General features: G+C 40.6%; 1 protein-coding gene across 1 annotated transcript in view; it reads left to right on the top strand.

Moving 5' to 3' along the window:
* Positions 1-25,758, top strand: part of LOC121279227 (collagen alpha-3(IX) chain-like) — a 68,524-nt gene that overhangs the window by 22,098 nt on the left and 20,668 nt on the right. Inside the window, exons 6-21 of the mRNA XM_041190266.1 lie at positions 835-912; positions 1,922-1,975; positions 5,547-5,600; positions 8,047-8,100; positions 8,202-8,255; positions 11,025-11,078; positions 11,202-11,255; positions 11,528-11,671; positions 12,053-12,106; positions 16,242-16,295; positions 16,401-16,454; positions 16,587-16,640; positions 23,475-23,546; positions 23,635-23,670; positions 24,981-25,025; positions 25,115-25,147. Of these exons, the coding sequence (XP_041046200.1) occupies positions 835-912; positions 1,922-1,975; positions 5,547-5,600; positions 8,047-8,100; positions 8,202-8,255; positions 11,025-11,078; positions 11,202-11,255; positions 11,528-11,671; positions 12,053-12,106; positions 16,242-16,295; positions 16,401-16,454; positions 16,587-16,640; positions 23,475-23,546; positions 23,635-23,670; positions 24,981-25,025; positions 25,115-25,147 (948 nt within the window). The remainder of the gene's footprint in view (positions 1-834; positions 913-1,921; positions 1,976-5,546; positions 5,601-8,046; positions 8,101-8,201; positions 8,256-11,024; positions 11,079-11,201; positions 11,256-11,527; positions 11,672-12,052; positions 12,107-16,241; positions 16,296-16,400; positions 16,455-16,586; positions 16,641-23,474; positions 23,547-23,634; positions 23,671-24,980; positions 25,026-25,114; positions 25,148-25,758) is intronic.

The raw sequence follows: 25,758 nt of genomic DNA, 5'->3' as shown, positions 1-25,758 counted from the left end.
GGGGTGGGGGGGTGTGGTGCGGTGTTGAGCGTGATTTTGAGGTCCCCTCCAGGCTGCAATCAATGGAAATCAATTGAATTGACAAAAACTTGTGCTCATGCACGGTTAGTCTCTGTAAAAACCCCAGAAAAAGTTACAAATTATCAAATGAAGTGTAACAGGGTTTTTTAGTGATGCATCAACCTCATAATTACTCCTAAACGCCCTCACTTGCCCTGAACGACTAATTTTATCTTTGTGAAATGCCCAGTTTCTCCATTATGATAATAAAATCCCAATTTTCAAAATATTTTATGTTTTTAAAAGTTTGTTTATCTTTGTTGTATCTTCTATCTTAATCTAATCATAGTTACTTATTTCACATCTGAAAATTTCAATTAGAAGTGAAGTTTGTGAAGTACTTTTGACACCATTGTTTGTTGTTTGTGAATGCTTCAAAATGAGCCTCATTGACATCACTACTGTTGAATGCCAAGACATCCCTTTGAGCTGGTTGCCAGATTGAACCTGCCATTGGGAAAGGGGGATGACCTGTCACAGTGGTTGCTGGAGCTTTGTGGGCAGCTTTCTTCGAATTTAGCAACGAGTGCACTTGTTTTGCCATTGACTGCAAAACCCAGGTCAATATTGCCCATTTGAATCAAATGGCTAAAACTGCTTATTTAACCCATGACCATACAGACATGTAGCTGGTTGGCTGCGCAACTGTTGAAGTACAAAAACTGAATAGTTCAATATTGCAATTTGGTACTTGTGGGCCTGATTATAAATGTATGCATGTATAAAAGTGAATGGGTTTAAATTCAACTGCCATACTTCTTTTATATCCTATAGGTTGACGTACAACAGTTCAAAGTATATAGCAACCCAAGTAAGGCGACTGAGGTGATCTGCTGTGAATTGCCCGGTGTTGTAAGTGCAAAATTCACCAGATTCATACTTATTGCTTTGTCGTCAATAATGAAAAATGGCCACTTCCAATTCATTTCACTTCCTATTTCAGAACCATTTGAATTTATATATCATCTTTCCCACTTTTACATTCTTTTACTGCGAGTTCCCTACTGGGCATCCCATCATTCAAGAGGGCAGGTGAGGAGCTTATTCTCAAGCCACTGCCAGCTCAGCTATCAGAAGGTACATGGAATAGGAGATAGGTCCAATGAAACTCTGCTATCTTTGTTTTAGTTCCCCGGCGTTTGTTTCCTCCATCCTCTGCAAATGAGATCAGGACTTTAGCATGATAGACATGCTCAAACTTGGGGCCCCTCCATTGTAACACTGTACATTAGTGCTAGGAACCTATGGGTCAGCCATTCAGCCCCTTGAGCCAAAAAATGAAATGGTTGACAGTAACTTCTGTCCACTGCCACTTACTGGGATCAAAATCGATATACATCCTAACTCCATTCATCCACCCTTAATACCTTGACTAGCAAAAATCTAGCAATCTCAGATTTAAAATTACTAATTGATCTAGCATCTTTTTGTGAAAGAGAGTTCCACATTTGTATCACTCTTTGCGTGAAGAAATGTTTCCTGACTTCTCTCTTGAATAGCCTGGCTCTGATTTTAAGGTTGTCATATTGTACCACACGGTTGCCATAATATGTCTTAGTCTTCTTTCAGAAAGGGTTTGTCCAATTGTTCTTGAATTTTTGCAAAGTAAAAGTGACTAACTTGTGTTTTGTTCCATCTTCTGATTCATTTTAAACAACTAATGTAGTGTGAAAGACAAGGAATTGATGGCACCTCTACAGAATGTCCCTGCAGATCTGCAATGCCCGGTTTCCCTGGACCAAAGGTGAAGTTCTTCCACAACTTCAGGAAGTTTTTCAGGGAGTAACTCCTTCTTTCTGCTTGCTTTGTGTATGAAGTTTACATGTATTTAAAGGTACTGAGATAAATGCCGTTGTTACAGGATTATCGAGGTGACAAAGGCACTCCTGGATTGCCCGGATCTCGGGGTAGAAAGGTACGTACCCTGGGTAATTTTACACCAATTATTTTACTTGGCTTCAATGTGAAAAGCGTTCATTTAAGTACCTCTCTTGAAAATGAAACTGTCCTATGTAAATGCATCACTAATGCTATTATGCATGATGAGCTCGATCATCTTTCCTTTAGGGTGATAACTGGTGGGATTAAAAATGCGCATCTACTGCTATTGGATTCATAGATTAGCATAGGTGTCAACAAAGTCTAGTGGCTGGTGTTCAGATCTGGCACACAGTGGTAGCCCTCTGACTGCCCTGTGCTTTCCCACATAGTAAGTCTTCAATTGCAGAAGGACTGTAAGAGGGCAAGTGTTGAACAAATAGCCAGGGTGACCAACTGTCCCATGTTTTACGGGATTGTCCTGTATTTTGACTATTTATGCCACATCCAGTACCACGTCTTCCCAGGGCACTTTTCATCCTGTATTTCCAGGGCAGTGATTTGGGAGAGTGTTGCGAGTCTCCTCTTGCTGCTGCCTTTGCCTCTTTGACTCTCTTGCTTAGGCACACTGAGCCACCATTGGCCAAGGGGAAGAGAAGGAGCATGGGGAGTCGGACTGCAAGCAATGGCAGATAATTGGCATTGCAACTTAACTGACCATCAGAGAGAGGCCCATGCTGAGAAAAAGCTGGCAGTAGATAAGATAGATTTAAAGCTCCAATTCCCCACTCACCTCCCCCCACCTTCCCCCAAACCTCAACCCATCCTGGCTCTGCTGTATGGTCCAAATATCCTTTTTTTTCTGTCTTAACTGTTGGTTGCACTGCAAATAGCCCAACTGCTAAGGTCAGTAAAGCTTTAGGCTGTTAAATGGCCCAATGTGGAAAGTCAACAACCGTGGTTTGTAGATATAAAGTTCTAATGAAAGAGAAAGGTTTAAGTCAGGACAATTGGAGGAATTATCAGAATAAAGGAACTGAAGACTGTTTCAGATTCTTACATTGGGTTTACTTATTTTGGGGCAAATGTTTGCATCATAATGGAGTATACTGTTTAAGAGGGTATTCATTTAGAAACTGAGGCATAGATGGGAGTACTGTGGCAGTACTGTGCCATCCTCCTTGACCTTTCTGCTGCCTTTAGTTCCACTGCCTCATTCATTGTCTCTCTTCTGTTACCCATCTCTGTGGCACTGCTCTTTCAGGATCCCATTTGCACCTGTGTCAACATAACAAGTGCACCCACTGAATTACTTCTGCTCTTGTGCCTGCATTGACTCCTCTGCTGAAAGTTGCCACCCTTGACTTCTTCCCATTTCTTACCTTATTGCCTCTCATAACATAACTTACAAGCTTGGGGGTCTCCTTCCAAGTATATACTGATAACACTAGTTTTATCTCTCCTTTAGCAGCATTGAATCTACAATTGCTGCTTTGCTTCCAATCTGCCTGCCCAACATCAATTTGTGATATTTTTATTTTATCATGGAATGTGGCCATTGCTGCCAAAGCCAACGTTTGTTGCTCATCGGTAATTGCCCTTGAGAAGATGGCAGTGAGCCACCTCCTTGAACCACTGCAGCCCATTTAGTGCAGGTAGACCTACAATGCTCGTAGTTTGGTACAGCTGAATGGCTTGCTAGAAGTGGGTAGTTAAGAGTCAACCACATTGCTGTGGATCTGTAGTCACATGTAGGCCAGGTAAGGACAGCAGATTTCCTTCCCTAACTGGCGTTAGTGAACCAAATGGGTTTTTACGACAATCAGTGACAGTTTAATAGTCACCATTGCTGAGACTAGCTTTCAATTGCAGATTCTTAAAAATACTTTGAATTTACGTTAATTCATAAATTCAATGAATTTAAATTCCTCCAGCTGCTGTGGTGGGATTTGAATCTATGGGCAGAATCTTTAGGTCAGCGTGCGGGGGCGAGCTCGACACGCCAACGCGTAAAATGACATACAATGACATCTGGCGTGCATCCCAAAGTCATCGCAATATTTTGTTCGGCGGATGCGTGGCAGAGTTGGCTGTGTACCTGCCAAAATGTTAAGAGTCTATTAAGGCCATTGACAAATTAATTAAAGTCCTTAAGGACATTGCCTGTCCAACCTTAAGGTTGCCGGGCAGGCAAAAAGCCCAAGTGGCCTCCGTGTTTTTCAGGAAACCTCATCCACGGGCAGGATGAGGTTTCCTGAAGCTTTTATAAAATAAATAAATAAAAATTTCCATCTTTGCAAACATGTCCCAACTCATGTGACACAGTCACACGAGGGGACATGTTTGAATGAATTTTTAAATCAATTCTTTAATTATTCTCATATCCATTTGACCTCCCTGAGGCAGCTCCGTGCCTCAAGGGGATTGTTGCGCTCTTTCGCGCACATGCACAGAAGAGCGCTGGCCCCGACTCTCCCTCCTCCCCCTGCCCTGAGTGCTATGGAACGTGTATTATGCTGGGTGGGCCTTAATTAGCCCTCCCAAGTAAAATGGCAGCATGCAGCCAATTGGGGCGGTGATCGGCTCACGCCCGCTCCCACCCAGCCCACCCGCCTTAGGAAAAATCCAGGCTCATGTCCCCAGGGCATAAGCCTGGGCCTCTGGTTTACCACTACACCACCATTCCTCTCTGTAGGTAATGGCAACACTGAAGCCATCTCATCTGGCTCTTGTCCGAAATTCTACCCCATTGTATTTAGTAATAAGTACAAAATTAATGTTATAGATGACAAATAGAGGCAGTTATACAGGCAGTTAGCTGTGGGAGTGCATCACAATGTGAAATTATTGATATGTAGTTTATTTGTTGTTTACCAAGAATTGGTGCCTTCGATAGTGATGACATGCAATTTGTATTAAAAAGGGAGGCTTGCAATCTGTGTTCCTTCAAAAGATAACTTCTCTCCTGTGCTGTTCATATATTTTTACTTTTACTTATACTTTCAGTTCTGATATTTAAAAATTGACATTCAGGAAATGAAATGCCAAGGCCCATAATGTAGCAAGTTGCCAAGTTTGTTTGGGAGGTGGGTGTGGGGGTGGGGGGTGTTGGTGGGGAAGTGTAATGGAAATGAAAGGGTAAATCAAGAGTAGTCATTGGATCATGCAACATTTAACAGTACTGGGGTGATTGGCTTTGCACAAGTAATTGCAGTTAACCGAGAGAGCTGAGTTAACAAGAAATATTAAAGCCCACATCCACCGAGCCATTCTCTGTTAATCTGTATATATCTGCCAATATTCAGCCCTGTCACATTGATGGTCTTATTACTTCCTCTCTGATAGTTTCTGTGATAATGCCATCGGGACACTCCTTTCAGACTCTCCATATTGTGTGACTAATCAAAAGTAATTTAAAATGGATAATAAAAAGTAATGCTAAACGTAAATTCTTCTTTTAAAATGCCCTGATGGTCAGGTTCCACTCTTAAGAATTTGCAGGTGGGGGTGGCAGGGTTCGGGGGGGCTGCGGGGAAGGGTTGGGAGATGATGGTGGTAGAGAACAATCCTTTTCCATAATTTTTTTTCTACCACCTACAGAACAGAAACCTGATTGCTGTACATGTTTGCGATGGATGCTAAAATTCATTGATTTGTGTATGTTGTAGGGTTACCGAGGTTTTAAAGGGGCCCAAGGAAGACGAGGCGATCCAGGACCAAGGGTAAACTTTAATTGTAATACATAATAAATGCATTCCATGTCTTGTAAGTGTGAATGTGCACTTTATATCAGGAGACTGAGAATTTTTTTATAGGTTGATTTCTTCATTTCTGATGGGTAACCTGGAAGGAATTACACTCTTAATGAGAGTTTAGTATTTGCGTTCTTAATTTTAGCAATTTTGATTTGCTTTTTAAATAAGTTATGTTTAACCATATTGAAAAAAACTTACCAATTGGACTATTTCATTCAGTTTATATTAAAATACATGATAGGGCTTTACAGTGGCCCAGTGTACTGCTGAGCCAATAAAATCAGAAAGACCCAGACTTGACCATTGCTTAAGATCATCTTAAGTGAGTCTGTGATATGGCGTCTCAGAGACCATGGACTGCAGGGCAAATGATTGCGAATGAGTTTCTGATTGTTATTGAAAGACTACCCTTTTCCCCCCATCTCTTTGTTGCCGGAAAGATGTTCACATGTGGAGTGGACATCAAATCAAGACAGGATTGGATTTAACTGGAATAGTCTCACATTGTCAAGTAACTGCTGACACTTACAAATCATGCTCACTTATGAGGAATGGCTTTTGAGGCTAAGGCCCTGCAAATGGCTGTCTTCTCTGCTATATTCAGGAGTGGAGGGGATAAAATGAGTGGGAGAATGCAAATTGATCATATATTATTTGGGATTTATTTTGTTAAGCATGTTGTGCCAAGTCTTTAATTTCATCCCAGGTATAAACACTTTCCTGTAGAGATCACCTTTTTGTTAAATACCAACTGAGTTGATAGAACTAATGGAGGGTCACAGTACAGAAGATAGCTATTTATCCCATTGTGCTTGTAAGCTACTTGCCGAACTAGTTTAAACCTAATCCCACTGCCCAACACTCTCCCCATCACCTCTATCTTCTTCTGTTTCAAATATTTATCCACTCCTCCCCCTTAAAAGATGCAATAGTCTCTGCTTCAGCCAGTCCCTGCTCTTTACAGGTATTATCCGCACAATTATTAAAATGTACTCTGGGATGTAATTGTGTGACTGAAGAGTGTCAAACCACTTGGGTTGCTCCATGTTTATTAGCAATAATTGTAATCTGTTTCCCAAGATATTTAAAGATGCAAATCAATAGGATGTAAATTTTTCTTGTGCAATAGTGAACTGAATTGGCTGCCAAACATTAATTTTCATTCACGTCATTGGAACTGAATATCAAGCATTGTGTCTAAAAGGTGGTTGATGCTATTCTGCCCAACGAGAACTATAGCACAAGAAAAATTTCTACTCCAGTGTCCTGCTCTGTCAAAAACATTTTAAATTCTATGTGTGAAAAATAAAATTGGACTACAAACAAAAAAAAGCTGTAATTTGTTTAAACTAATGTTTAATTAAAAGCTTTATCCCTGAGCTATTCAATGTGGCAAAGTTTAATGTTTGACGTGTCTGATTTAAAAAGAAGCCTGTTTATAAAAAGATTCCTGTCTACAATGAAATGAATCAACAAACAAAATCTAAAAGTATTAATGGACTATGATGGTTATTAAGTAACTGCCTATATATCCAAAGACAAATATGAATAGTTCACAGTAAATTTATACCTACAGTAATCAAATTGTGAATAGAAATCTTGGCCAGAATATTGCTGTCGGTGTGCAAGGCGGGCCCGACACATCGACGCACAAAATGACGCGCAATGACGTTGGGCGTGTGTCATTTAGATATTTCGTTTGGCAGGCGCATGCTGGAGACAGCAGTGTGCCCACCGAACTGTCAAAGGCCTATTAAGGTGATTCGAAAAGTAATTTAGCTCATTAACAGCACTGCTTGTCCAACCTTGAGGTTGAAACTTTAACGAGCGCAGGCCCCAACTCTCCCTCCTACCCCCACCCGCACAGGTAGCGCTGAAGCGCTACTGGCCGTGTATTACGCTGGGCGGGCCTTAATTGGTTTGCCCATGTAAAATGGCGGCGCGCAACCAATCCGCGGGTGGCAATCGGCTCCGCACCCACTCCTGCCCAGCCTGCCCGACACAGGTAAGATGCAGCCCCTTGAAATTCTGGAAAGCGGCTACTAATCTGTGTATCATTGTCCTAGTATTAGGATAATTCTTAATATGCAGGGTGAATGGAGTAGTTACTTAGTTTTGCCAATTAATATGTTAATATTGAGAGCGAGATTGTTGTTTCTAATTCTAAACCAAAGATAAAGTAGAAAATCAGAATAGAAAAGAGAGAAATAGAGGAAGAATTGAATAAATAAAAGATGGGAAATACTTCAATAGACAGAGAAGCAGTAAATAGAACTCAGAAAATGACCACACTATGAATGTTGCTCGTCATGTTTGACTACATTGAGTATTTACAGGTTAAAAAGAGCTGAGTGCTGGTGAAACTCTGCCTTTTGTATATTGCACATGTGTCCTATCATTTTATGTCTTCCAGGGTGAAGAAGGTGAAGAGGGTTCCCATGGAGATCCAGGTTACTCAGGAGCTATGGTACACATGAATCCCTTTGTTCAAAAAGGCTAGAAAAATGTTGAAGGATGTTCTCCTTATATTGTGTGAAATCTTAAAATAAAACTGTTTTTGCATTATAGGGTGTTCCTGGACCCTACGGAGACAAAGGTGTGCCTGGCGAACAAGGGGAAAAGGTACCGAGAAAATATTGTACATAAGAGTGACCAAAGATCGTGGGTGCCAACTTGGGCAAGATGTTGGCTGAACATAACTGATCGGCCTTTGGTGCATATTTGGGGAATAAGTTATCAATATATTCAAAGTATCCAGTACTGTGCTACAAGGAAAACATTTATGTGTATAATAACCAGAAACTGTTGTGGAAAAACAATAATGTTTTTCTCAGTTTTAAAACATTAGCAATGAGCATGTCCATACCTACTTTATATGTAAATTCATGAAAAGGAAAATATGTCATTATTAGCTGTTATTGTTCTATTAATCTTTGATCTTGTCCCACACATTCCTGATATGAAAGTCCTAATGTTCATAATCTTAGAGGAAAAGCAAAACTTCCAAATAGTGTAAAAATATCAATGCATGATATTCTTCTTATAGTGAGCAAGAGTTGATGGAGGTGACAGGGTCTGCCCCCAACACCCCCCACCCATCCTCAACTCTTTCACTTGCTTAAAACCTTTTTACTTTTCTCACCTTTTTCCAGTTCTGATGAAAGGTTATTGCCCTGACCATTAGCACTTTTTTTCCCCACAGATGCTGCCTGTCCTGAGCATTTCCAACATTTCCTGTTAGTGCCATGTACAGTTCCAGCATAACCTCACTGTTCTTATATTCTATGCCTTGGCTAATAAAGGAATGTATCACATCTACCTCCTTAACCACCTTATCTATCTGTCTTGCTACCTTCATAGATCTATGGCTAGACACTCTAAGGTCTCTCTATACTTCTCAGTGTCCTATTATTTATTGTGCATTCCCTGGCCTTATTTGTCTTCTCCAAATGCACTACCTCACATTTCTCCGAAATGAATTCTATTTGCCACTTGCCTGCAGATCTGACCATCCAATTGATTTCTTCCTGCATCTGCAGCTTTCATCTTCACAATCAACCATATGATCATTTTTTGTATCATCTGCATACTTAATTATGCCTTCTACATTTGTCTAAATCGTTGATTAGATACCATGAAAAGCAAGGGAACTAGGGCCTATGGAACCTCATTGGAAGCAACCTTCCAGCCATAAAAATACCCTTTGATCATTACCATGTGCTTCCTGCCACTAAGCCAACCTGGCCCTGGATCCCGTAGGTTGGTAGTTTTCTGACTAGTTGCCATGTGGGACTTTGTCAAAAGCCTTGCTAAAATGCATGTAGACCACATCAAATGTGTTACCTTCATCAACCCCCTTGTATCTGCCTCAAAGAAGCTAATCAAGTGAGTTGCTCAGACACAAACTTCCCTGAAGAAATCCATACTGACCATCCTTGATTAACCTGTGCCTCTCTAAATGATGGTTAACATTGTCCCTCAGAACGTTTTCCAATATTTTGCCCTAGCCAAAGTTAGGCTGACTGGCCTATAATTACTTGCTCTATCTTTTCCTCTCTTTTTATACAACAGTAGAATGTTAGCTGACCTCAAGTCCTCTGGCACCATGGCTGTAGCCAGAGAGGATTGAAAAAATGATGGTAAGAGCCTCCACTATTTCCTCCCTTGCTTCTCTTAGCAGCCATCGATACATTTCATCTGGGCCTGGCAGTTTATCCACTTTCAAAGATGTCAAACCTCTTAATATTTTCTCTCTCACTGTTTATACGATCTACTTCATACTCCTCCTCCTTAACTACAATGTCTGCATGGTTCGCCCTCTTCTCTGAATACAGGCCCATGAGTATTCATTAAGAACCATGTCCACATCTTCCACCTCCACACACAAGTTACCTTTTTGTCTTTAATCAGCAGTGATCTTTCCTTAGTTAACTTCTTGTTCTTTATGTATTTATAAAAACAATTATTAGGGAGCCGAATTAATTGTAGGTTCTCATTATGACCCATTATTAAGTAATGTGCATTTTATGTAATGCCAGAGACATATTGTACATAGAGACAAGTGGCTGAATTTTACAAGTCGGCGAACAGGGGCAGGGGGAAAATTTAGCCCAAGAAGTTTATCCTGGAATTACACTTGGCAATCAGCTTGAGATTTTCACAATGAACAAAACCTGATGTGCTGTGGGCTGGGGAAAATATCTTGTGGGTGTTTGGAGAGAGCACAGAAATATGTATGTACACAGTGCCAAGATGCTGTGGACAAAATGATGAGACTTGGATTTATGCTCAAGATTCTTCATATGGCAAATTATTTTCTTATCAGACCATCTCGGAAGATGCCAGAGAGTGTCAGGGACTTCCACACAGAGAAGGGAAGAAACTTAAACTCATATACACCTTTTCATGGTATTGACAGAGTCCCCTGAGGGCAGGTTTCTGAATGTGCTGATTAACTGAGAGACTATGTGACATGAAAGCTAAGAAAAGGAGAAGAAGGAGAAAAAAACATTTTATACTCTTAATTTTTCCTTGTACAGAATGTTATGCTCTAATCTGTCTAGGAGCAGGCTTGTTTATTTCTTTCAATGATAAATAAATAACATAATCCTGAAAGATATTTGGAAGTATTTTCCATTTAGCCCTGGAGTGTTGCATTTGCAGGTCAGCTGCTCTCTATAAAAGTGCTTAACTTTCCCATCCATTGCTTTTCATAATGGGCACAAACCTAACACTGGCTTTATGATCTGACAGTCAGTTGAAAATTACCTCCATTATTTTGTAGATCTTTGTAGAAGTAAACTTTGTGAAAATTCATTCCAGTTTATACATCGACAGCATAAACGAGGTATCACATAATGAGATGATGTTTTCATTGACTATACATTGTAGGGTACTGTTGGATTTTCAGGACCACAAGGGGAACCAGGACCCAAGGGTGAAATTGTAAGTACCTTAAAATGTGCATTATTGTCAATTATGTCAAACTCTTATTAATATCAACTTACAGTTATATTATGAGAGTAGCAATATTTAAGAAATGGGAGTGATTTTTAAATTTATTTGAAGGGTGATATTGGAGAAGCTGGTGAAGAAGGCAGTGCTGGTTCCTCTGGCGAAGTGGTAAGTGTCGTTTCAAAGAATGATCTGTCCAAAGTAAATGAATGCTTCCCCCAAGAACTCCAGTTAACAAGTCCATTGCCTCAAATCAGGAAGTAATTTGTGACAAGAACAAAATATGCTGGAAAAACTCAACAGGTCTGACAGCATCTGTGGAGAGAAAGACAGAGTTAATGTTTCAAGTCCGTATGACTCTTCTTCAGTGTAATTTGAGAGATTAGTTGACAGAAAATGGAATTAATTGCTGAATTAATTTTATTTGTTGTTTGTAAAAGGGTTCTCTGGGAAACCCAGGGCCACCAGGACCATCAGGCATCAAGGGATTAAAGGTGATTTTCAACAAATTATTGTCTTTTGTTTTTGAACAGCATCTGAGGGTAAATTGTGTTGAGGAAATAGATCTAGAATATTCCTTTAAAGTAAGCCGGGTGGGTTGAACTTGGTCACAAGAATATAAATTAGTAAAATAACTTTGCAATAGACCTTTGAAAGAAAAATGTACTTTTTGCTAAGCAAGATAGTGGAAGCTGGATACAATGTAAGTTAAAGAGTACTGTAGAACTGGATATGAGAGTTAGGGTACGATAGGAATGTATACTGTAAGAGTTAGGGTACAATGTAGCTGGATGCTATGGGAGTTAAGATACTATATAGCTGGATAGAGTGAGGGTTAAGGTACTATGTAGCTGGATAGTATGAGAGTTAGGGTACTAGAGGAATAAGTTGTCTACCAAATTACTTTTCTTAATTTCCTATTTCTCTGAATTGTTAACTTGTCTTTGTGTCTCCAAATGTGACAGGGATTCCCTGGTGATCCTGGATACTCAGGAGATATCGGGGAACTAGGAGATATGGTAAGCTCTTAAAATTTCAAACCCCATTTTCAGGTGATAAATTTACAAGAGTGTGTGAACTATTTTAAGACTACATAGTCAAATCAGTATATTTATTGTAATGGTCTTATTTAAATACAGGATTTCTAGTTATTCTTTCACCAAAGACTTTAACAGAATCAAAACTTTTCATTCTGGAAAAAGTTACATAAAGCTGTCCATGTGTAAAAACAGAACATAAATACAAATTTTGTCATGTGTCTGGTCTTGTGACTTGTTTATGGTCATATTAAGACATAGATTAGTTGGAAACTGTTTTCTCCTGAATTGAAAAAGCAGTTTTACATCTAATGGGCTCACAATTATTTGAGGAATAAACGGTCTACAGCTATCCTTCATTTAGCATTCTTAATACGTTCCTAAAAAATGGTGAGCTAAATGAAAACGTGCTGTTCATTCCTCTAATCTTTACATTAAAAACCTATACATATTCTTGTAAGTGAATCACAAAACATTAGCATACTGGTACAACAAATCATTAGGAAGGCAAATGCAATGTTGGCCTTTATTGCAAGGGTGATAGAGTATAAAAATAGGTAAGTCTTGCTTTAACTGTACAGGGCATTGGTAAGACCACGCCTAGAATACTGTGTACAGTTTTGGTCTCCTTACTTAAGGAGGGATATAATGCATTGGAAGCAGTTCAGAGAAGGTTTACTAGGCTGATTAAGATGAAAGGATTGTCCTGTGAGAGAGGTTGGGCAAGTTGGGCCTATACTCAGGCAGATGCATGATGGGCAGATTGGCCTCCTGTGCTGTTGGTTCCACAAATATATAAATAACTTGTTGAGTCTGTATGGTCTTTCAAAGTGGAACTTAACAGATTTTGCTAGAACCTTAAATCGTGGACAAATGATAGAATAGAACCTAGTTCTTGTAAATTAGTATCAGAAACAGTACTGGGAATAGTTTTTTATATAAGCTTTTCACTTGCATGTATGTATATTTTGTTACTATTCCCACTGAGACTGATAACTTTTAAAAAAGATATGAATTTCCCAGTGTCTGACAGAAAGGATCATATAAAATTTCACATTTTAAGGCTTTTACTGTAACAAACAAACTAAATCACATAGACTAAACATGACTTAGTAATAAAGTAAATAAATTACAGAAAAGGTACTTCCCCATTAAATAACTGAACTGAAAATACATTAAGACCCATTTGTACATTATGCTATGCTCTTAGCAGATATGCAGCCTTTTAGATTAAGTCCCACAATCCTCATGGCTTTTAACAGACTCCCTTCTCCTTGCCACACCAGATGAGTCTTCCAGTGTCCCTTGAAATTCCCTTCACTCAATCTTCTGAGTATCCTTCAACTGACTTCCAGCCAGAGGACCCTCTCCGGCAACTCCTTGGTCCTTAAACCTCCTCAAGTCCAGTCTCCCTGAACAGAAAAACAGTTCTCTTCAGCTCCGATTCAATGGCCAACACTGCTTTGTACAGCAGCATGTGTTTTCGGCCTCCTTCTCTGAGTCTCTCTGAGAGACTGTGTCCAGAAAGACCAGCTGCCCTTCTTTTATGTCAAATTGTGAAAACTTGCATTTGATTTTCCATAGGTCTTATCCTGGGCCTCTTTCCCCATGGCAACCAAATCTTATGAGTCTATCTCAAGGCAGAGATTATCATGATTGCACCTTCCCCCATTACAGGACATTCTGTTTTACCTTGAATTAAAAGAGACAATTTAAAACATAACCACCCTTTTAAAGTTTCACATTTGTAACAATTTCCATGAACTTTGTGAAGTTGAAATTACATAGATGAAACAGAATGTAAGTAAGTAGAAGAATATTAGAATTTCAAATAAATTATAGGATTTATTAAATTTAACAAAATTATATCATGCTAGATTACATCATACTTTAAAAACATACCATAATTTCTGTTGAATCATAAAATTATTGCAGAACATTTGCTAATTGCAATGTTACCATTTACTATTATAGCTTTTAAACAAATTTTACAGTGTATTGAGATATCACTTGCAAATGAAAGCCTCTCTTCAGTCGTAAAGCATGACCCCACAGGTGAATTTTCAGAACCCAATGCATGTTGGCTTAGAAATGTTTTGACTTTTTGCATTTGTGAGTTGCTTAGGGGTACACTATAAAGCCTACAGGTCAAATTTTGAGTCATTGTTCCTGCTAAATTGCATATACTTTAAGCTCTGGGTGCTAGCAGGTCTGGGATTCTAACTTGGGGCTTTGTCACCAAAGAGGTAAAAGCACCAAGAACAGTCCTTACAGAACATCCAGCCCATGGATGGATTCCAAATAGGACAAATGGATGAGGATGTACTAAAAGTACATACAGAACAGAGATGTTAGGGCATCTTTGGGCTTGTGGTCCCTAGGATTTAGTTTGGACACCGCAGTAATAGAGGGTCTGTGATCTTTGATCTGACCTTAATGCAAGTTACCTATAATACGAGGCTGTGATAGCTTTTGGCAGCATAGCTAAATGTGTTCAAATATGTAAGTCTATTTAGTAAACTTTATTTTTTTAAAAGTGGATTGGATAATATACACCTGCATTATCAATTTGAAACCTTGCCTCATGGCATGTTATTTTAGAGGATTTTGGTAAATCGTAAACAGTTCTGGCCCTGTGTAGGCAACATTGCCTTCTTAATAACCCCACCAGCTCCTCTGCTATAATGGGTATAATATGCAGCTTACTCAGTTGCAGTAGTCATAATATACATCTCAATCAGTTTAGAACAGACAATAAAATTAAAACTGATTAAACTATACATCTTCAATAGCAATGAACCTGATTGTTAAATTGCAGATTTTACGGTGAGTATTAACTTCAGTCTTGAGAGATATGATTCTTTCACAATTACAAGATGGAAGGATTTGGTATGATCTAGGCATGTGGATGCTAACCTGAGATTTTTTTTTAAAAGGAGGTCATAGGTTCACCTTGGAACTGTAAACATGCAGGCCTCTTCCAAGAAATCACCTGACCTGTATGGTACTTGCGAAGGAGCTGTTTGTTTGTGTTGAACTGCAAAAAGCACTTTAATTAATGAAAAGCTGGGAGACAAAAAGGCAATCACATGGTAGAGGGGGAAAAGCTGAAGCTGCTTGTTTTGGACGCAGTCTTGTTGGAGAGCAAGCTGAGAAAGAAAGGCTACCTTGACTGGCTCCCTCTCTCTACGTTGCCTAAAATTGTGTGTGGCTATTAACCTGCAGTTAGAGAACCCTCATCTGAGTGTAACTAGTCGGCATTTGGACCTGCAAAGCTGAGACCAGTGGTGAGAACTTCCAGGCATCCACTGGGACCAGCGACTTGTCTGCACAGGAAAGAACTCCAGGTCGACAGCGTCGAGACCCTGCGGACTTTAGCCTTTATTTTATAACGCCCATCCTCCAAAACCCATCTCTGCAAGACTCTATCTGTTTGTTCTCTGTTTTTCTGTGTGTGTATCTGTGTGTGTGCTGGGGTAATTCCTTAGAAAGAGATAGATAGTTACACTTGTTGATTACAATTATGTATCAACTAGTACTTGCAACTTGTTAAAAGAAGTTTTGTTTTAAAATAAATTAATAATTCTGAGTTTTTTTGAAAGAAGCCTGGTTGGTCAGGGTCTCTTTTCTTCTGGGTACCAGAGGTATAGGTACACAATTGGCCATTTCAGTGATAAAATTAAACATTTAAATTAATGGTATGGCCTGCGGAGTAGTGGGGCTTGATAATTCGTGCACTCCTCCCAAGTGAAACAGATCACTGTTAATGTTACTAACATCTGCATATATAGAATACAGCAGCCCTGTAAGTGGTTTATGTTTCCTATGCAAATAACATACATCTCTCTGTATGATGCATGTGATACTTAGATCAGTGATAAGTCTTGCATATGTACACAGTATGTGATCGCAATAGTTTTTTAATGATTGTATTAGAATTTAATGACATGTAGAATGTTATTTTATATATTATTTTTTAACCTTATTCTTGTAGGGATATCCCGGACCAATAGGACATATAGGAACTCCAGGCAGAAAGGTAACTGTAATTTATGGTGTTTAGTAACGTTTATGTGTCGTGGATCTAAAACTAATGCTTTTATATGTTTTCTTTCAGGGTGCATTTGGGATTGCAGGAATACCTGGTAGTTATGGTTACCCAGGTGGTGATGTAAGTTGAAGTTGACTACAAACAATATTTTAACCGATGGGCATTGAAGGAAAATGTTCAGCTAAAAAATAAAACACTCCAAATGATCCTCATAATTGATTTCAGGGCCCTCCGGGAATACCAGGAGTACAAGGTGAAACTGGACAAATGGGAGCAAAGGTAATTCAGCAGATCTAATTCTATGCTGTATAGTAAATCTATTTAAATTATACCAGGTTTGGGTTATGCTGGTAGTTATCTGTCTATCACAGGATATTTAACAGAGGACTATTTTCCATTGTTTTTATGTAGGGAGATAAAGGTGATCCAGGACCAAGAGGACCACAAGGTCCACGTGGTTTTCCAGTAAGTTTAAAAAAAAATACAACATAAGATATTGTTTGGAACAACAGAAACATTATTATTTTTACTTATTATGCATTTTCTAACCTGCAACCATTCCCAATTCTGCTATATGTGGGGTTGGTGGGGTGGGCGGTACAGAGAGTTGGAAAACTAAATAGATACTACCTGGTCAACAGCTACTTATTAAAAGATTTATTTTATATCCATGTTTACAGCCTTCAGAAAAGGTGGGAAGAGACTCAAGTGGAGCATAAACTCCAGAAAATACAGGTTGGGCCAAATGGCCTTTCCCTGTGCTGTATCTTCTTCTATGCAATTCAAGTGGTAGTGTGGGGTATGGCAGCAGAGTGGTTATGTGATTTGAATAGTAACCCAGAGGCCTGAATGAATGATCTGGTGTATGTGAGCTCAAAGCTATGACATGTGGGGAACTTAAATACAGTTAACTAAATTAATCTAGAGTTAAAACACTAGTATCAGTCATGGTAACCAGGAAACTATCAGATTGTTCTGATTCTGGTTCATGAACGTTCTTGAGGGAAGGACAGCTGCCATCCTTACCTGGTCTCTGTGTGACTCCAAAAATGTGGTTGGCTCTTAACTGCCCTCTGAAATGGCCCAGCAAGCTATTCAGTTGTATTTAAGCAGGCGACTCACCATCACCATCTCAAGGACAATTAAGGATTAGCAACAAATGCTGGACTTGCCAATGATGCCCATAATCAACATTGTTTGTGGAGAAATCCAGCTCCCAAATTATTCATTTTTTATTCATTCACAAAACATGTTGATTTGGTGTATGACGGATGATGTGCAAATTGGCAGTTCAATTCAGAGTCGGCTTAGTTTAGGCGGTAGCACTGACTTCTAATGCAGAGGTTACAGGTTTAAGTCTAAGCATGACTTGAGTACAGAAACTAAACTGTCACTTCAGGCAGAATGTTTGCAGGGCTATGGGGCTAGAGTGGGGGAATGGTACTTACTGGAGAACTGGCAAGGACTCAATGGGCCATGTGGTCTCTTATGTTGTAATGACCCTATGATTCTGTGCGCCTTGACCAGAATATCAACACTTAGCCAGTGGTGAAATATGAAGTTATAACTTTTGGCCATTATCCTCTGAATCAGTAAATAAATGCTAACCTGCTTTATCTGCTGCACTACTCTCATCTTCCTTCATGAGCCCCCTGCCACTTCTTGTTCAGCCAATTGGAAATTATAAAATCACTTGGTTACTTCCCAATGCCAGAAAAGGAAACCATATCCCTAGAGGCCATTCTTTAATCATATCTGGCTTTTCTTTCTTCAGTTTTGTCATCTCTGCTCCTTTCTTGACATATGGTTTCACAGGTACCAGTCACACTGGGTTCCCTGCCCAAGCAGTTGTACTTCATGTTTGAACTTAAACAGTGAGTGTTGGTAGGCTACAGGCATGCAGAGCCTGTAGTTACCTAATGGCCAAACACGCTTTCCACTCGGGATCACTGTAAGGAGGAAGCTCTTCTGTACAATCAGAGGCTTTTGAGGCTAGTTACATTACTTCCACTGCTGCCTCAGATCAGCTAGATCAGGAAGGGCTAGCATACACTTTTGCATGCATGTTGTAGCCTGGAGCTATAGATATACTGATGATAGGGGCTCCGACATTCTTTCCATCATACAGCTGACCAGGCACCTCGCCCACTCTTAACGCCTGCCAATGCCGTGTGTTGGGAGCATTTGCAGGTTGATACTTAACCAGTTTAGCTGCATTATGAACGCACCTTCCTTGGCCATCAAGTCCTGGTGTGGGACTCAAACCCAAAGCTTTTGGTTCAGAGGCAGGGATGCTACCCTCTGTACCTCAAGACCTCCACTTTGCCGTGAGGGATTATAATTTCTGGTTTCAATTGAAATGAATTGCTTGTGTTCTTTTGCTTATTCAACCTAATCGGCTAAACCTGGTATAAATTAGAAAAGAATTTGGTAGAAGTCTGTAAAGCCACCTTTTGCCTCCTCCTCCTTTTCCTTTTTCTCCTCCATCATCTTCTTCCCCACCCCTGCCACCCACCACACCCATAGTGGACAGTCATGGATATAATATCCCACAGCACCAACATTCTTACTACTCCAAGTTAAATATATTTTAGTAACTAAGCCCTTTGTCTAAAAATGACATATATTTGCTGTTGCACGTTCCCATTAGTGTTCTCAACAACTGTGGCACGTGTTTCATTCATATGTGTGGTGCGATTAAAAGCAGCACTTTTAAGTTCAAAAAAATTTCAAATAACATATCTCCTTCTTACAGTTCATGAATGACTGTCAACTCGGAGTTAAAGTTCATGTGGTATATTCGATAGCCTTAACACACAACTACTATAATGTTTAAATACCTGTACGTGCACTTCAGTTAATTATCTGTATTAGCTTTTTAAATATTATAAATGCAGATGTCAACTGACTTTCCTTTTGCTAGTAGACATTTGGTCTCCCTGGCCTTTTGGGCTTAATGGGCTGGATTTCTGCACGGTCATGGAGATTTTGGGGGCTTATAAAAATGGCAGGCAGGACCTGGAAAGGTGTGAGTTGGCATATATGGGCATGGGGAGTGGGTTGGGCTGAGGGCTAGAGGGCCTAATGTACAAGAAAACGACGGAGACAGGCCCGCCCTGGCAGCCCTTGTGGCCACCCTCCAATTTGTTTCCAGCCGTGATAGGCCTAACTCCCATCTTGCACCTGCAATCCCCCCAACCCTGGCCCACCCCCGGAGTGAAGAATTTCTGGTTTCAATTGAAATGAATTGCTTGTGTTCTTTTGCTTATTCAATCTAATGGGCTAAACCTGGTATAAATTAGAAAAGAATTTGGTAGAAGTCTGTAAAGCCACATTTTGCCTTCTCTTCCTTAATCCTTTTTCTCCTCCATCATCTCCTTCGCCATTTGGGGCATGTTTTCTTGAGGCGGGTGCGGCGAGCTGGTATATTTCCCCACTCAAACTATCTGCCTCAGGAGGAAAATCCAGCTAAATGTCTTTTTGTTGCTCTTAAGTTCATATTTTCCAGGCATTTGGTGCTATCCATGTGTGACATGAGGAAGCCAGCAAGAGGGAAAAATGTACTTGACCTTGTCCTCACCAATCTACCTGTGGCAGATGCATCTGTCCATAAAAGTATTGGTTTTGCTCTGCCACACAGTCTTTGTGAAGATGAAGCCCCATCTTCCCATTGAGGATACCTTCCAACGTGTTGTGTGGCCCTACCACTGTGCTAAATGGAATAGATTTTGGACAGATTTAGCAAATCAAAACTGTGCATCCAAGAGGTGCATTGGGCCATCAGCAGCAGCAGAATAATATTTAGCCACAATCTGTAACTGCATGGCCCGGCATAACCCCACTCTATCATTACCATCAAGCTGGGGGATCAACACTGGTTCAATGAAGAATGTAGGAGGGCATGACGAGAGCAGCACCAGGCACACCTAAAAATGAGTTGTCAACCTGGTGAAGCTACGTCACAGGACTGTATGCATGCCAAACAGCGTAAATAGCATGCAGTAGACAAAGCTAAGCAATTCCACAACCAATGGATCATATTTAAATAGTGCAGTCTGCAGTCCTGCCACATCCGGTCGTGAATGGTGGGGGACAATTAAACAACTCATTGGAGGAGGAGGCTCCACAAATATCCCCATCCTCAATGATGGGGTAATGAGGGAACCCAAGCACATCAGTTCAAAAGACAAGGCTGAAGCATTCGCAACAATCTTCAGCCAGAAGTGCCAAGTGGATGATCCATCTTGGCCTCATCCTGAGGTTCCCAGCATCACAGATGCCAGTCTTCAGCCAATTTGATTCATCCAAGTGATATCAAGAAATGGCTGAAGACATTAGATACTGCAAAGGCTTTGGGACCTGACAGCTTTCTGACAGTAGAACTGAAGACTTGTGTTCCAGAACTAGCCATGCCCCTTGCCAAGCTGTTTCTGTACAGCTACCACACTGGCATCTACCCGGCCATGTGGAAAATTGCCTATATATGTCCTGTACACAAAAAGCAGGACAGATCTAACCTGGTCAATTACCACCCCATCAGTCTACTCTCGATGGAAGGTGTCGTCAACAGTGCTATCAAGCAGTACTTACTTGACAATAACCTGCTCACTGACAGTCAGTTTGGGTTCCACCAGGGCCAATCAGCTCCTGATCTCATTCCAGCCTTGGTCCAAACATGGGCAAAAGAGCTGAACTCAGGTGGCTGAGAGTTACTTCCCATGACATCAAGACAGCATTTGACCGAGTGTGGCATCAAGCAGCCCTAGAAAAACTGGAGCCAATGAGAATCAGGGAGAGAACTCTTCACTGGTTGGAGTCATACCTAGCACAAAGGAAGATGGTTGTGGTTGTTGGAGATCAATCATTTCAGTCCGAGGGCATTGCTGCAGGAGTTCCTCAGGGTAGGGTCCTAGGCCCAACCATCTTCAGCTGTTTCATCAATGACCCTCCTTGCATCATAAGGTCAAAAGTGAGGATGTTCACTGCTGATTGTACAATGTTCAGCACCATTTGTAACTCCTCAACTCTGAAGTGTCCATATGTAGCAAGATATGGACAACATTCAAGCTTGGGCTGATAAGTGGCAAATTACATTTGTGCCGGCATCACATTTGTTGTATCTCCCACAATCGCTATCCTCACCATTGATCAGAAACTGAACTGGACCAGCCATATAAATCCTATGGCTACAAGAGCCGGTCAGACACTGGGAACCCTGAGGCAAGTAAGTCACCTCCTGACTCCCCAAAGTCTGTTCACCATCTACAAGGCACAAGTCAAGAGTGTGATGGAATACTGGAATAAATGCAGCTCCAACAACATTCAAGAAGCTTGACACTATCCAGGACAAAGCAGCCCACTTGATGGACACCCCTTTCACCACCTTCAACATTCACTTTTGCCACCACCGGCGCACAGTAGCAGCAGTGTGTACCATCTACAAGATGCTCTGCAACAACTCACCAAGGCTCCTTTGACAGCACCTTTCAAACCTGTGACCTCTATCACCTAGAAGGACAAGGGCAGTAAGATGCATGGGAACACCGCCACATGCATGTCCCCCTCTAAACCACACACGATCCTGACTTGGAACTATATCGCCGTTCCTTGACTGTCACTGGGTCAAAATCCTGGCACTCCCTTCCTAACAGCACTGTGGGTGTACCTACACCACACAGACTGCAGATGTTCAAGAATGCAGCTCACCACCACCTTCTCAAGGGCAATTTGGAATGGGTAATAAATGCTGGCCTAACTAGCGACACCCACATCCTGTGAAAAAAATTTTAAAAACACTGAGACAAAGGGTTACAAAGCTTTCAGAGTTTGATGTTTAGAAGCCCTGTGATTTTCTAGATAGTTTACATGTTCACTCATGGGCAGTGTATTATCAAGTGTAAAATGATATCAATCTGATATGAAAAACAAGAATAATTAATGGGTAGGTGTAAAAAAAACACAGAGAAATGTCAGTAGTAAATACTGGGAATGTGAAATAATGAACTGCGTGTATTCTGTGTATTTTGGCCTCAGAAGCATCTGCCTGAAAATCATCCCAATTTGAAGCTCTGCTCGGACACCCTCTTTAATCATTAATAGACAGATAGCCACATCAGTGACATCTAAGAAAGAATGAGGGAGGAGGGAGAGGAGGGCAGGGGCAGAGGGGTGTTGGTGAGGGAGGGAGGAGGGGTTGAAACATGGTTTGAAGCTGATGTCGTTACGACCAGGCTAGGAGGGGTGAGCTGACTCCTCTCTTTGTCCAACTCCTGGGTTGGTTTTAGCAGAGTTTGAATTTTACAAAAGATGTGATACTGCCCATTCAAAAGTATGTAACTGTATATAGCTCAGTGTAAGCACTAAGCCAACGAGCTTGAGCTAACATGAAATGAGTTAGTTTCCTTACTGCAACTTACTCAGGTAAAGAAACAGAAATTACTTACAAAAAGGTTTCAAATATACAAAAATTTCCAACTTCCCACTAACGCAAAAAGCACACAGACGGCTCCCCCAGGCATGCACTGAAAGAAATAAAACTTTACAGAGCATCAAATATTAAAACTTGGCCAAGTGAAAAAGGTCAAGTCAGAAAAATTACTCATGGATTGTCCGAAGCTTGTTCACAGCTAGAGAGTCAATTTCCAGCTGGCTTTTGGTACTTTGGCTTCTCACTGAAGTAGCCACCCTGCAGTCGTGGCTGGTTGATTCTCTTTTCTCTTGAAGGTGGTGCTGAGTTGTAATCCTTCTTTAAGAACTCTCTGTTTGCAACAATGAGGTTTTCTGGTGTGTTTTCTAAACCACAAACAGGGCTCAGCTTTGTTGAGAAAGATTTCAGAGAGAGGGTAAGGCTGTTGCGCCTGTTGCAGCCTCTGTTAGTTCAGATCCGGTGTATTTGACACCAAAGGGCTGGGTCACGTGGCCTCTCTCTGGTTTCAAATCTGGGGCTTATCTTAGCCATTGTCTCCAAGAGCTCCCTAAAGTGTCTTCATAAAGTGCCTTGTGGCCATCAAAAATGCAACTTAGTAACTGCTGTAGGCCAGTGTCCTTTGTTTCACACAAAATGTTCATATATATTATATCTAGCAGAAGACATAAATTATTATTCTATATAGCACACCTTCATAACAGTGTGAAAATAGATTCATACAGAATGTGAAGTTTTTAAAAAAAATTTAAACTTGCACTTGGAAATCAGACATTATCTCAATGCAAAATAAAAGTTGATTTACTGAAGTGCATTTTCAGTCAACCATCACCAGTATGGCTGTTTATGGTTTATGTGTTTTCACTTAATTGCAGGGGCCGGAAGGTGACGCAGGGGAACCAGGGATAACTGGAAAGCCAGGTGCAAAGGGACTGAAAGGCTTACCGGTGAGCAGACCTGTCTTTGAAACTGCAATCAGTCATAAAACATTCTTTATGCAAAGTAGATCTCAATTATTGCATGTTTTTTTCACAGGGTGCACAAGGTGAACCAGGTCCTGATGGCCAGAAGGTAAGAACCTGTAGTGGGAGACACAGGAATGCCAGAAGAGGTTAACAGTTATCCTGTAAAGCCATGTCTAAATAGTTTTTGTATCTGTGAAGGCAGCGATTATTGTTGCCAATATTAGCACATAGATGCTTAACATATTGGGTTAAATACTCATTCTAGGAGCAAGACAGTGGGGAGGCAGTGGTGTAGTGGTATTGTCGCTGGACTAGTAATCCAGAGACCCAGGGTAATGCTCTGGGGGACCTGGCTTTGAATCCCACCAAAGCAGATGGTGAAATTTGAATTCAATAAAAAATCTGGAATTAAAAGTCTAATGATGACTGTGAATTGATTGTCATAAAAACCCATCTTGTTTGCTATTATCCTTTAGGGAAGGAAATCTATCATCCTCACCTGGTCTGGCTCCAGAGCCAGAGCAATGTGGTTGACCCTTAAATGCCCTCTGAAATGACCTAGCAAGCTATTCAGTTCTCAAGGAAAATTGGGGATGGGCAATAAATGATGGCCTAGCCAGTGACACCTACATCCTGTGAATGAATTAAAAAAAGCTCTGATGTCAGGACCATTTTGGTGCTGTGGGAATGTGCCAAGAAACTGGCATAATGCTTGGCACCATGATTTTCCCTGCATTGCCCATTTCCACCTCAGGGTGAAAATTCAGTCCATTGAATAACATTCTTGAGTTTCCTATTTCTACAGGGCATTAACCCACTTAAAATAATGGGTTAGAGCTTTTGTTAACATATCTAACTCAGGACTGTCAAACAAAAAGCATTTGTCAATGAACCCGAACAGTAATTTCTACCCGACAGCCTTAAGAACTAGCCAGTGCTTTTTATTTGTTAAAATTTGACGTGATAATCCACATGATATAGTGTTGAATGCAAATTAACATGAAGTTAATAAAATTTTTTGTGGATTTTATTTTAATCTTTGCACTGAACAATTACTTCTGGCCACTAATGTTGGCAAACTAACCATGTCATACTTCAGCCAATGCTGCTGTGTAACCAGATACTTGGAAGTGCTCAAGAATGATTGGGATCAGGTGAATTACCTGCTGACTTCTTCCCATTCCCATTCTTGGGGAACAACTAGAGTCCACTATAAACCTAACACCACAGTATGGCTGGAATTAAAAGTAGATATAACGAGGAATCGAAGACATGAACCAGAGTGCTAGCTATTTATTGCACCATTGGAGGCCATTTTGTATAGGTTTGATATTCCTGCAATTTTGTATGAATGAACATATAGGTTTTTTTGTCAGCATATGGAAATATTAATTTTACAATTCAAACTTTTATTAGGGTGAAACTGGAAGAATTGGATTTCAAGGCAGAACAGGACCCAAGGTATTTCCTAGATAGTGGCCATTAAATCGATAAATCCTACTTGCAAGTTTGCAGATTTATACATCTTAGTCTCTTCTTTTTCTATACAGGGCGACAAAGGTGACATAGGCGACAAAGGACAGGTTTGTAACTGTTATATTTTTTTCAAGCGATATTCCATTTGTTCGGACGTTATGTGGTACAGTGGTAATGTCCCTGCCCCTGGACCAGAACCTCCAGGTTAAAGTCCCACTGCAGGACTTGATGACCAAGGAAGGTGTGCTCATAATGTGGCCAAACAGATTGAGTATCGGCTTGTAAATCATTCCAACATACACCAATGGCAGGCGGTAAGAGTGAGAGAGATTCCTGGTCAGCCATGTGATGGAAAGAAATTAGAGCTCTTACGATCACTATCCATAGCTCCAGGCTACATAAGACCATAAGACGTAGGAGCAGAAATTAGGCCATTCGGCCCATCGAGTCTGCTCTGCCATTCAATCATGGCTGATAAGTTTCTCAACCCCATTCTCCCGCCTTCTCCCCGTAACCTTTGATCCCCTTACCAATCAAGAACCTATTTATCTCAGTCTTAAGTACACTCAATGACCTGGCCCCCACAGCCTTGTGTGGCAATGAATTCCATAGATTCACCACTCTCTGGCTAAAGAAGTTTCTCCTCATGTGAAAGTGTATGTTGCCACAGTAATGCAGACTCCTCAAGGAGCTAGCTGATTGGCTAGTGTGAATCGGA

The sequence above is a fragment of the Carcharodon carcharias genome, chromosome 6 (assembly GCF_017639515.1).
Source record: "Carcharodon carcharias isolate sCarCar2 chromosome 6, sCarCar2.pri, whole genome shotgun sequence".
Classification (NCBI taxonomy): Eukaryota; Metazoa; Chordata; class Chondrichthyes; order Lamniformes; family Lamnidae; genus Carcharodon; species Carcharodon carcharias.
This window is presented reverse-complemented; position numbering and strand designations above follow the sequence as displayed.